This window comes from Callospermophilus lateralis, chromosome 4 (assembly GCF_048772815.1).
Source record: "Callospermophilus lateralis isolate mCalLat2 chromosome 4, mCalLat2.hap1, whole genome shotgun sequence".
Classification (NCBI taxonomy): Eukaryota; Metazoa; Chordata; class Mammalia; order Rodentia; family Sciuridae; genus Callospermophilus; species Callospermophilus lateralis.
Genome location: NC_135308.1, coordinates 148,095,754 through 148,109,894, shown reverse-complemented (window position 1 = coordinate 148,109,894; position 14,141 = coordinate 148,095,754). Strand labels below are relative to the sequence as shown.

The window sequence follows — 14,141 nt, the reverse complement described above, 5'->3', positions numbered from 1 at the left end:
GTGGTTTATACTTTCTCTTTTCTGTATTTTTTTTCCTTCCCTATTAAATAGAAAAACTACATTGCTTGACAGTTGAGGATTTCTATAAGCTGTGGGAATTTTTTTTTTAAAGCAGAATATCTAATGGAGCAGACCAATAAGTATTTATTACGGAAATCATCTCATGCCTCCATTTACAATTGTTTATTCGTTCTCTATTATTCTAGGATTAAAAAAAAAGGCCATTACTGTGGCCTGCAAGATTCCCTCCAGCCCCACAGGGCACCATTGTCCCTGCTCTCTGGGAATCCCATATCCTTTTCTCTTTGCTTCAAATAAGCTAAGCACCACTAATCTTCAAGACTATTTTCTTTGCCTACAATGCCTACCCACCCATCTCCTGCCAGACATTCATGCACTTTGGTGCACACACATGTATATGGCCTAGTTAACACCTACTCATCCTTCTTCACATCTCAACTCAGACACCATTTCACCAATACATGTTTTCATGACTCCCAGATTATTTTCCTCATTGCTCTTACATGGTACCTATAGTATATGGGCATATCTTCTTTCAGGATACTACTTAAAATTTCTACCAATATCTGTCTGATTATTGTCCATCTCCCCTACATGAGCTCTGGAGGCCAAGGACAGTATTTGCTCACCACAGTTTCTACAGGACCTTGACTTAATTGCAGGTGCCTAGGTCATGCTATTATTTGTTGTTGAATAAATCAACCACGTGAAGGGAACACATTTTACTAATCAGATGTACACACAGATTGAAGCATCGTTCTATGCAAATTTTGTGGTATTTGAGAACAATGTGGCATATTTTTTCTTCCATAAAATAATAGATATCTGAGACTCCAAAAAGTTTTGGACTTTCGTTAGGACTCCCCTAATCTGTTTTAGAGAGTTAGCTCACTTAATTGCCAAAGCTGGACTTTAAAGCCAGTCCTCAGGGTGACCTCTCCCAATTTGGAGATTCCTTTCTTCATAGTCTATTTTGCACAAACTTGATTTTCTGCTCACTTCTAAGAGTGCCAAATTCTAAACTTGAGTTTAAGTCCGAGGTAGAACTGACCAAAATAATAATATAATACAACAAGGCAAAAACCTGCCCACACCTTAATTCTAGAGTTATCCATATGGAACCAGGTGAAATCTACACTGACGGTTGGCCTACTGGACTTAGTATCAGAGGACAAAGCAGAGCGCTGGCTCAGCTATTACCCAGCAGTGTGACCTTGGCACACTTGTCCTCTCCATGGTTTCCATCTTCTGTACTTCAGGCCCCCCATCTGTAGAGCAGGAAAGCTGAATCTATGTCTTTAGGTCGTATGTGAAAAACAAGATGATAACTATGAATGTGTGTGTAGAAGACAAAGCAGGGCACAATTGCTTGCAAAGCAGCGTCTGTATAAGTGTTTGAGTTTTCATCTTGAGATCTGAGGACCTAGACAACCAGCCTCACCATTCATCTCTCTACTCTCTTCACTGGCACCAGGTGGGTAGGTTTCTGGATTTGCAGTAGTCTTGTCCTTCCCACCCTAGGGGTCTAGGACATATATTGAAATACTTGTCATTTGAAAAGAGAGAAAATGAGGCTCCTAATCAATCATCCTTTATTATTCTAAAATGTCCTTTCTGACAAATTTGTGTGTTTTGTTTAGCAATTAATGGTGTCAAAGTTGATTACAAAACAGCTTGCTTTCAGAAAAAGTTAATGACTCAGGTCGAAGTTAATATTTTTCAAACTAATGTGACCATAGTGAGTTGGGAAGGCAATTTTAGGAGGTTATATCTGGCATTAAAAATAGACTATAATAAAAAATCAGTGTTTATTACATATTATAAAGGTGAACATTTTTTAGTTATTATTAAGTTTTATAAATCTATCTGCATAGTATATACAGGTTTATGACACAGTATGGATTTCCTACTGGGTGGTCAAGGCAAAAGTTTAAAAAACACTGCTCTTGGGCTGGGGTTGTAGCTCAGTGGTAGAACACTTGCCTCACATGCATAAGGCACTGGATTTGATCCTCAGCACTATATAAAAATAAATAAAATATGTTTTTTAAAAACGCCACTATTAATTCTATCTCACATTTTTAATTCCTTTTAGCAGGGCATAGGGGAACATGACAAGTGGAAAGAACATCAGATTAAAGTGGGCGTTATAAGCTCTTAGCTACTTACTGGTGGGCCCCGGGCAAGCCCCTTAAACTTTTGGAGTCTCAGTTGATCTATCTGTAGTATGGAAATAGCAGTATTATCTCAGACCACCTAATGGAGTTGTAAGGATTAAGTAACATAATGTGTAATACCGTTTTGTATTACTATACCGAACTATCAAGTGCCTAAAATGATTATTGTTGTTACTGTACCACAGGACTGTGCTCTATAAAACAAATAAAAGAGTTTTTTTTAAAAAAAAAAGTTTCAAACCATAAAAAATATCCCAGATGCAGAAACAATAAGTCTGCTGCATTTATCGGTAAATGCTTGATAAGGTTCTGGCTTTCCTGAAATGGGATTCATCCGTTCCTTCTTAGAATACTTGGCTTCAAACTGCGGTCGTATTTCTTCCTGAGGAATGAACAGACACATTTTTATGCACTGAAGAGGTGCTCACATAATAAGAAAAAAAGATTCTTTTACCCCCACCAAAAAACAGCAGCTGCCACACTAATCAACCAACCAATGAAGTGGGTTTGGCAACCTAAGCTTAAATGCTTAGAAATTGGCTACTTGAAGAATACCTATAGGATTTAAATCAAGATTTACTGTTATCAAAAGCAATGTAATTTAGACCAACAGTAATGTTTTTCTGTCATCTTATTAAACTATGATTGAAGAAAGAAGCTGAGAATAATATTTTAAAAGGGACTATCTGTCCTGTCTGTTGTGGTTTTGAAACAATCAATAAGCTTTTACTTTTATTACCAGGCAGTGATATGGACACCAAGACAAAAAGGGTTCTGAACAGAAAGATGTTCAAAACCAATTTTGTGAGGTATCATAACAATATAATTGTTAGTTTTCTCCAATTATTTTTTTTTTCATATTTTTAGACCGAGGTGGCTAAAAACATGTGTGCCTACTTTTTAATACTCTCACAGAAGTTATTCACCTTTAACCAATGGATTTTTAAATACATTCTTAATTGTTACTGAAAATTAGGAAACACCTTTCCAATCAAGCTGAAATCAAGGCTTCTCCAGTTCTAAATCAAGCTGAGATTTTGTTTCATTTAGCTGAGCTCCATGCAAATGTGAGGAGCTTCTGACTGAAAAGCAATTATGGAACTAGGAAAAAGGTAATTGGCAGGTGGGTACACTGGAGTGGTTCTGGTTAATTAAGTACATGTTCTAGTTGAGTGCCTTGGAAAACGATGGAAAATGAGTGGAAACTGGTGAAATGGAGATAGGAGTTCATCCAGGGAGGAAGACTAAGATCCTGAGAGAAAGCAATAAGGAGTTGACAGAAGACAGGCTCTGGGAACAGGTGACAGTGCATATAGGGTTCCTGTGCAGGAGAGGAAGTTATAAAAAGAGTTTACCCTCTTTCACTGACATCAGGCAGTTACAGTTGAGGATATAAACATACCTAGAATCCTCTGCTTCATTGGGAAACACTTTCAATTCATTAGGCTGTAAGGGCTGTCAAGAGCCTTGGGCCAGTCATCCAAGAACTAAAGCCAATCATGGATCCAGGCCTGTGTTCCTCGGTGTTGGGGGCTGAATTGTGTCTTTCCCCACAGCCCCCAAAGTCACATATTGAAGTCAGCCTTCAGTACCTCAGAATGTGACTTTATTTGGAGTTGGCATCTTTAATTAAGTTAAAATAAGGTCATTAGCATGGGCCTTAATCAAATATAACTTGTATCCTTATAATTATGAAGAGAAAATTTGGATACACACATGCAGAGAGGGAAGATGATGTGAGGGCCCAGGGAGAAGACGGCAATGTACAAGCCAAAGAGAGAGGTATAGATCATTTCCTTCCCTCAGGGCCCTCAGAAGAAAGCATCCATGCTGACCTTATCTCAGACTTCCAGCCTCAGGGTCCATGAGCAAATAAATTCCTACAGGTTGTCACCCAGCCTGTGGTACTTTGTTATGGCAACCTTCACAAACCAATATTCTTGGCTACTTCTAAAGAAGACATGTAGTGATCATGGGCCAGAAGTAAGAGGAATTTCCACAATGAATCCGAAACTGAGAACTACAACAGCCCATAACCACGGAGGTAGGCTCCTAAAAGAAGAAAGTATGCTAAGTGAAAGCGAACTGAAAGACTGATTCAGTGTTCCAAGCTTTTTACCAGGGACTGGAAGGCAGGAGGCTCCGGATTTACTCTGGATATATGTACTATAAATCTGCCCACATCTTAGGCCTATTACAAGTACCCATGATGACTTTAGACTGGTTTGGTTAAGGCTACTTAAAATAGTGCCACACTTTATGGCTGAAAGGGGAAAATCTAGGAACATCTTTTTTTTTTTTTTTTTTTTTTTTAGAAATGAAAAAGTGTACAAAGGTGAGCAGTGGCTTAATGTGACTTAAATGTGGGAAATAAATGTTCCATCCCATTGGGAATTGTATCCATGAATATATATAACCCCAAACAGCAGAATGGCCCACCCCGGAGCAAGTCCTGAATGCAGTCTGGCTGCTGCCTGTCAACTCCATAGTTTGCCTGGGCACCTTCTTCAAACCCACATAACTATTTTCTGGAGAATATTTATAAAAATATAAAAGGAGGCCTTATCAGAAGAATAAGGATTAATGAAAATTTCATATCACATATCAAAACACCATGTTGTACATCTTAAAAATAGAGGACAAAATCAAAACCCAAACCAAACCAAATAAAAAACTACCTAAGCACATTCATGTGATCAAGGAGAAAAGGTAGCTATTCATGAGGCATGAATTGAAGGACAATCCCCCACCCTGCAAAAGTCTCCCAAAATTATATCACCACCAAGCCTAACACAGGACTAATATTCTAATCATTGATATTTCTAGAAGATTCATTTTAATATGCAAAAATGCATATCCATATCTCTGGGAAAGAAAACATCCATTCAACAGCTTTTAGCATATTATGTAATTAATTTATCTGACTCACAGGTACAGAAAAGCTCTGATGAAATGGGACTGAGAACAGGAAAAAGATAATGATGAGGGGAGGGAAAGAGGTGTTGAAGCCTCCATCAACTGTCCAGGGAAAGCTGTGCCCAATGCATGAATGTAGTAATCAAGCCCAGCATGAACAGGGCAGAAAAGATATCAGAACCAGTCAGAGTTAGGAAAGAGCATAGCATAATGGCCTAGATGGCAGTGAGAAAGACTGACGGGTTAGGGAGCATGTTGAGGAAGTGAAGTCTGATGCATCTGCAGCTGGCCCTACACTTAGCCACGTTCACCAAGGAGGCTGCAAAGGAGTGGTTTCTCCTAATCCTTAGCCATTTGATGTAATCCAGAGTACTGTTCTGCCTAGCTGGGTAGAAACACCTCCTTGGAATAGTTCTCTTTTGAGGTTTGTTTCCACATGCCAAGAGCTATAAAATGAATAAATGCCTTCTACTAAAGTAAAGAAAATGGGTAATATTTAACAATACTAAAAAAAAATCTGGTACCTCTACCTATAAGTGAAATGCTTCACTATTCATGGAATTTTAATCTATTAAGGAATCAAAATGTTGTCTTAAAAAATTCTGCCATATCCTTTTTATATAGCTTGAGACTTTCTGTAAAAATAGGTATGGAGGGTGAGTGGACATGACTTCAGTTACCCAGTGAAGAGTAAAGATTCAAGGGGGCGGGGAGGGTGGTGTTATTTCTCAGTGATTTGCTCTTTTAAAAAAGAAATTTTGAGGTAAATTATACAAACCTCCTCTTCTTCCCAGTCTATCAAATCCCAGTCATAAGCAATTACTGCTCGACGTCTTTTCCAAAATTCCAGGAAAACTGTTGCTGAAACAACCAGAAAAAGACAAAGAGATATTAAAAAAAAGTAAAATGATATTATTAACCATGTCACTGGATAATGAAGCCATTGCAAAGGATGACAGTTGTTTGTGTATCAGAATTTCTTGCTAAACTTCATTTATCAAGAACCGTTTTCTGAAAATTACTAAGCTTGTATAAAACACAATGAAAAATTTAGAGATTTCATTTAGAATTAAATTAAGCTGGTTTGCAAGTTGAGGCAAAATAGACTCATTTAAAATGACAGAACTCCTGGGATGTAAGTATACAGAAAACTTGGTTATCAACATCTTTCCAACTGATAGAGCATTTAAAAAAATTTATCTATTAATTTATTTTTAAAATTATATTTGCTTTTAACCGGCACATAGAAACTTAAAAATGTACATGTTAATGAGATAATAAAATATTTTGATCCACGTATAAGTTGCATAATGTTTAAATCAGGTTACACACATCTTCCACCTGAAAGACTTTGGTAAACTCTTTCAAAATACCTTCTTCTGGTTTTATTTCAAAGGTAGCCTAAAGAGGTTAAATATCCAAATGCTGCAAGGAGCATATCACATTGTAACTATTCACCATCACTATCAGAAGACAGAAAGAATAATAAGATATCTTCAGGGGAAAAGCTATCTGTGAACACTGTAAATCATGTGCAAAGAAACTGCGATGTAGTATGGTTTTGAAAAATTGATAGAGTTATCTGACTATAGGAGTCTATTTATGTTTCAGTACCAAGTTAAGTACTATTCTTTAAAAATATTTTTTAAATATATGGTAGGATATACTTCCATTTATATCACTTTCTTGTTTTTTTTTTTTCTGGATAGAGCATTTGTTTTTAAAAGTGAAGAGGAGACAGGGTCAGAAAAACAAAAACGAAACTTAGCAGTTCTCATGAATTTGATTGGCAGTGATTTTCTGTTCTTTAAATCTCCTTCACAGCAAATATTCATATATGAAAATATATTTTTAGTATGCATTTAAATATACATTAATACATATGAATATATTTATATTTAATGTAAGTATTCTTTTCATATCCTAAGTGAAATTAAAATGCTTGAAGAACATGCAAATATATTTTCTGGCTTATCCATCAGTGCCAGTTAAATAAGTACTGATAATATCAAAGTTTGAAACTCACTATGCTTCTCTTTTGTCTTGCAGTAAAAGCACGATTCTGTTCTAACTACCACTTTCTTTCTTTGATTGCATGGACTCTACAGTTGACATTACCAACTGTCTTCTAAGAGCTATTTTTGCCTTTTTCCACAGTGAAAGAATTGTGGCATGAAGCCTGGCTGCCCAACTGAACTGTATTTCTCTGTCACTTTTGTAGTTAGATGTAGACAAAGGACAGTTCTCACTAGTACAATATGAACAGAAGTGATGAGGTATGTACTGCTCACCTGTTGACTTTTTAAGGCACTTAGGAATGATTTTTCCACATTCTTTCCCCCCTTTTGGATGGGTGGAGCCCAGATGATCCAGTGAGATCATGTAAGTGATGACCAGATCTAAGAGTCTGGCAAAAACCTCTTTCGTAGGAACATAAGTCCTTGGATGACCATATGGAGCTGGGTTGTCCACCAGCCTAGAATACTCACCTTAGACTTTTAAATAAGAAAGAAATTACTTTTGGATTTTTAATCTACTGATGATGTTATATCTTTGTGGCCTGATCTTATCTTAATTAATATAGACACTTAGTCATAGAGAAAAGAAATTTCACTTGGTCACTTAGACGCCACAATGAAGGCACAAAGACAGAGCAACCTGTATTTCACTTTCCTTACAGATCTTAGAACAATCTCAAGTCACAGTATTTAAAACTTTAATAATTTAACTTATAAGACAGTTTTGCATACTTTTTCCTCCCCCTTTTCTATCTTCATCTCTACCCTGTGTTATTACCTAATCTTCTCATCAACAAGGGTCACCTGAGGTGTTAATGTCAATCCCAAATAGCAATCCTCTTACAACTTTCGTTGACACATTGGGAGAATCTAAGCCTTCTGCCCTCTAAATATGGGTGGGATCAAAAGTAGTGTTCAGGCACATTAGTATTTAAATGCAGTATTTCCCCTCTTATCTTCAGGCACGTACATTCTAAGACCTTCAGGTAGATGCCTAAACTTACAGTTACTACCAAACCCTCTATATGCTATGCTTTTTCCTATTTGTTCTTATTATAGATATAGCGACCTAGGTATACATTTTTTCCTTATTAAGAATTTTTACCTTTTCACTAAAAGGAAGCATTTTATAGCATCTCTTTGGCTTATCCAAATTGCGCACATCACTACTCTTTCAGTTTGGCTTATTATGAAGCACCATCATTTAGTAAAACAAGAGTTATCGGAACCCAAGCTCCGTGATACCATGACAGCTGATGATGGAGATGATGATGGAGATGGCTTCTCAATGACTAACAGGCCATTGGGTATCAGATGAGTAGCACATACAAAGTGGAGATGCTAGACTGGATGATTAATATCCTGGGTGAGATGAAGATGGACTATGCAAGATTTCATCCAGTTACTCAGGACAGTATCCAATTTAAAACTTATGATTTGTTTATATCTGAAAATTTCCATTTAATATTTTTGGACATGGTTGACTGTAGGTAACTCAAATAATGGAAAGGAAAAATACAGATAAAGACTACTGTACCATGGCACTCTTGGCTCAGAATCATAACAACTGAGAACGTTGTCCCATACAATTCATAAGGGACACAAAAGGGACATGACATAGAATGTGCAGCAAGTCACAGTCTAATTATTTTCTTAAACAGAACAATCATTGTCAGCTTCAAATAAATTTGTAGTAAACTGTTATGCATTTACTAACACCATTTCTTATTCTCTTAAACTTAGTTAGATTATATTTTCTACCATTTATTGCAATTAGACATGGCCATCATCCATATTTGGTCAATGAAAAGTGAGCAGAAATGATGGTTGCCATTTTTGGACTGAAGAATTAAGAAGTAGGTATATCTTCCTTGAGCTCCCTTTCTTATTTTGCTGGGTGAATAGAGAGAATTTGAGTATTCGGAAGAGGATGGAACCACAAAATGGAAGAAACCTATTCATTCATATGAATGGTCATATGGGAAATTGCCTTCCAACCAAAACCATCTTACTGGATTCTATTGAATGCCAGGTATTGGGATTTGTGTATTATAGCAGCTTCTACTTTACTCATCCTAACTAATGTGGATTTCTCTTCAAAAAACACAACCTTGGTTAACACACTGTAAATAGAAAGGAAAAAAAAAGACTCCACTGAGTTACTATCTTTCATCATCTCATTAAAGTATTCAGAGAAAAACTCCCTCTCAGGTAATATCCTAAATTCCATGGCAGGCTTTAAATGCTGTACTTCTTAATTATCATCACACAGGTAGAGAAAGACAGAGCTGGAATTTGGTACTGATTTGCCTAAGTTTTAACTACAAGGCTACACTGTAATCTAGGAACTCAATTTTTCATCCAAATGAGAAGAGCCAAAAAGGATGAAGAAAGCCTATTTTTCTAACCACCTGAGGGCACTTTGCTGAAACTAGTTATAAATATGAAAGGATTATGTCCCACAGTTGTAGGTTCAATGTGTGAGCCTGCCATTTACTCTCTACCCTTCCTTCCATCTGTAATCTTCTTGCAGGAGGCCTGGAAGAGCCCACACTTACTCTCAAAGCTGCTAGAAAACACAATGCTACCAATTTTTGCCTACTGGTAACATAATAGGTTTCAAAAAGCTTAATTTGATGCTTCACTTTAAAATGCTTACTCTGGAAATCTAGATGAGAATAATGTCTAATTCTAGAAAATAATTGCAAAGGCAGTTTTTTCTTATTTTTGAAAAATTAAGAAGCTTTAAGGTCCCGAGGTCTAACTTTACCCCTTCTTATCAAAACATTATGTTTCATTTGTTTGTATGAAAATAAGAATCAAGTCTTGGCCAATAATAAAGTGGGCAGTAAATATGGAAGAAAAAGCATGATTTTTACTTCAGAATGATGACCTACCATCTGATGACTCAAGCATTTTCAGAAACTGGCAAAGATGATTCTCTTATTAACTAAGAAAGCAGAATGACTTGGTTCACATATATAATCATTTTTCTACCAATGCTAATTTCCTTTTACAAAAAATGAAATTAGCAATATTAGCAGATTTCATTTTTCCATATATATATATATTTCATTTTTCATATATATATATACTTTCTGAAAATGAGCATTTGGAAATGGACAAGGGAATTATAATGATGTGCTTTCCAAAACACAGAAATGGAGGGATGAAGTTACCACCTGAGAGCTTAACTTATAAAACCTACTAAAAATGAATGAGTTTGGCTGAGAGTCATAAATATAAAGCTAATAGGCCCAGATAGTACAAAACTGAAAAGAAAAAGCCCCACCATAGGGTGTGGTGTAGATTGGAACGGATGAGAGGTCTGTGCATCATGTACAATGGTGGGCACATTCCTCTGTTCTCATTGAATATACTATGGAAAGATCATCTGGTTTTTCAAAAGAATCCATAAAAAATGCATTTTAAGGTGAACCATCAATAAAAAAATAATAACAGTTTATTCAGATATTTTTAAAATTGGTGGGGGCCAAACAGTATTTTTAAAGGTTGCTAATTTACAACATCTGAGACAGGCCATGGGCACTAATAATGAAAGTGAATGTAAATGAACGATTGGAGAGTTTGTGGAACACTGCAGAGTGTGAAAATGAAGACATCTCAGGGAGCAGGAAGGCCAGGGATCTCAGTGTATTTTAAGAGATGAAACTTAATCACTGATATTGCAACGCTTTCAGGAGAGTCAGTGTTCTACAGGGAGAATGGCCAAATCAGGACTTAGAATGAAAGTCTGTAAATACAAGTTTGACAGTTTTATCTAGTATAAGGAATTAGAAGGATATCCTGACATGAATCCAGTCTCTCGGGTTGTTCTATGTAACGTGGTAAAGAAGACTGATTAATCAAGCAGAAAGAAATAGTTCTCAAGACTTGCTGCCTTCTTTCTATTCACTTAACAAGTATTCATTGCAATTATTAATCTCTTACTTTTCAAGTGCCAAGTACTTTTCCAGATGCACTGATTTCCATCTTTGAACAACAAGTGGTGGTTAATTTGGGTTCCTAAATATCCTCCCATAGGAATAAGGTATTGTAGGTAATAATTTTGAAATAATATTCTCTACCATACACTTGCATTTAAAAAAAAAAACATTTTGGATCACGCATTGGTGTTGGAAAAGTTTTGAAGAGGAGTCTCTTTCTCTAAGTTAAATTAGCTCTGGGTATTCCAGCCATGTTGCTGAACTGGTAATGCTGAGGGAATAACATGGGTTATGGCAGTTTATTTTCTAGGATCTTGTCTGACAGCAGGCTTTCCTTCCACAAATATCATTAAACTGAAGCAGCCAGAAGCCTTTCACCTCTGGCCTTGAGGGGTTAACTGCTGCAATATAGTGTAACAACTTTTATCAGTACTGGACAGGAGACAGTGCAGGACCGTGATCCCTGCAAGAAAGGAAATTCCTGGGGGAAGCCTTAGGATTGTGCCAGTTCATTGCTTATAGGCAGTTTCCAGGATACAGTTTAGGCAGGCGGAACAAAAACACTGGTCTCACTGAGTGTGGGAGACAGAGTTTGGATCAAGTAGGCTAAGTCATCATGAATCTGTGAGGAAGAAAAACAACAGAAGAGGGAGTTACATGAAGGGAAAGCTCTAGACATCAGCAGCAAGGTCTCCTCTAATCTTGACACACATTAGGAAAACTGCTGTTGGTAGCTAAATAAAATTTAGAGAGTTCATAGAGGGAGGGAAGTAGTTCATGATCCCACTAGTCAGAGGATCAGAAAGGTCATGGTAGTTGGGTTTTAGACCCACCTTAATAACCTAAAAACAAATCTCAAAAGGACCAAATTGATCTATGAGTAAGGTAATTGCAAGCCTGAGCAAAGTCCCGTACTAAAGAAACACAGCAAAAACCAGTAATCACTTTCTAGAATTTAACGAAAAGTTACCAGGTATGCAAATAAGCAGGAAAATATAAACTATAACCAGAAGAAAATTCTATCAACCCTAGATTGAAAGCCCAGAACTGACAGAAAGAACAGAATAAGGATGATAACACAACTAGTATAAATATGCTGTACATGTCAAGAAGATAAACAACAATGTGAACTCAATGAGAAGAGTAATTAGGAATATAAAAGGACCGCACTAGTTGAGATCTGAGATTAATAATGTGAAAAGCAAAATATGCTAGGTAGGATTAATAGAACATTGGATTTTTCAAAGAAAAGATCAGTGAAACTGGGGACAAATCAACCGAAACAAAACAAAACAAAACTGCTGAGAATAAGACCTAATGTGGAGAGCGGTGACAGAATGTGAGAACAGTGACTGAGACTGAAGGTCTCCAATAACTTCATGGCTGTGGCGCATCTGCTGCCTGGGAATGTTTCTGTGCAAGGGCACAGGGTGCCCAGTTGCTATGGTAACACCCCTGCCCCGAAGAAGCTCTGTGCAAAAGTCTTACCGGCTTCGACCTACCTTGATCTCAGGCACATGCTCCCAGGGATAGAGGAATTCTCATCCAAGACAACCACAATGTTTCACCAGCTCTGCTACTCCTCAGTCTGCCCACTTAATAGTAACTGTAAACAATGGGCCTCCTTGAGTGTTATACTAACATTGTACATTGCAACTATGGAAAAAACTGCATAGATGTTTTTAGTTCTGTAACTTTCCTGAGTACACAGAATAATGCTTGCATAGTCTTTAACCTGATAATGAGACATATATAAATAAAGATTGTTGGCATAACTCTTCAGATCTGCTTTTCTGAGACAGCAGTACTCCACCGGATCCCAGCTTAATCTTCATATTTGTGTGTGTGTGTGTGTGTGTGTGTGTGTGTTTGTGTGTTTCTATTCCCCCATTGCCCCTTGCCAGTACTGCGAGTTTAGCTGTGCTATTCGCAGCACCTAAAGACTGAAAAAAAATGTGATCAGAGCATAAGTGACCTGCAGGACAATATTAAGCAGTATAACATACGTGGAATTGAAGTACTAATTGAATAGAATTGAAAATATGATGATGGAGAAATCCCTAAGTTTGATGAAAATTGTAAACCCATTGATCCAAGAAACTCAATGAACCTCAAGCACAAGAAACAAAGAAAATGCCACTCAGGCACATTTCCAATAAATGTGAACTGAAAGAAGAAAAAAGAAAAAAATTCAGAGAAGACAGAGGTGGGGAAAGCCATCTTGTGTAGAAAGGAATAAAGATAAGAAATATTAAAGACATCATGTCAAAAACTATGCAAGCCAAAACAATTGGAACAGCATCCCCCACGCAGGGCTTTTCAACCTTGACACAACTGAAATTGTATCCAATGCTGTAAAAGTATAGGCCATTGTTCTGAATCATCAAATGCTAGTGGTGCTTAACCCTCCCATGTAGATGAGAATGCTCCAACAGAAGTGTCAGGTGACTCCCCTAAAGGGACTCAGCAAGACCATGTTACTTCAGGAGGATCAAGATTGCAACCTTCATGGGCAATATTTCTCAAATCCAACACTCTTGACATCTTGGGCCAGATAATTCCTACTTATGGTAGAATGTGCTCTGTGCATCCTAGGATATTTAGTGGCATCTGTGACTTCTATCTATTAGATGTAAGTATTCTCTTTCCTTCTAGTTATGACATCCAAAAAGATCTCCAGCTCAGTATCTCCAAAGAGGCAAAAATCACTCCTGGCTGAGAATCTCTGTTCTACAGTGTTGAAAGCAAAATCTTCAACCTAGAATTCTACAGCCAGCAACAGTATGTTTTCAAAATTTAAAATGAAATAAAGATATTTGAAGTTCCAAACTAAAAATTTCATACTAGAAAATCCATGTTACAAGAAATTTTAAAGGAAGTTCTTAAAGGAAGGAAATGATACCAGAGGGAAGTTTGGATATAAAAAGGCAGGAAGAGCTCTTATAATGGTAAATATCAAAGTAAATATAAAATATTTTTCTTCATTTCAATCTCCCTAAATAAAGGTGACACCTGCTTAAAGCCCAAATAATAACTATGTATTGAGAGGTTTATCATGTGTA

General features: G+C 36.9%; 1 protein-coding gene across 1 annotated transcript in view; it reads right to left on the bottom strand.

Annotated features, from left to right (window-relative positions):
• Positions 1-14,141, bottom strand: part of Ano4 (anoctamin 4) — a 210,679-nt gene that overhangs the window by 39,606 nt on the left and 156,932 nt on the right. The window contains exons 15-16 of the mRNA XM_076855420.2: positions 5,893-5,975; positions 2,440-2,580 (exon numbers count right to left, since the gene is read on the bottom strand). Of these exons, the coding sequence (XP_076711535.1) occupies positions 2,440-2,580; positions 5,893-5,975 (224 nt within the window). The remainder of the gene's footprint in view (positions 1-2,439; positions 2,581-5,892; positions 5,976-14,141) is intronic.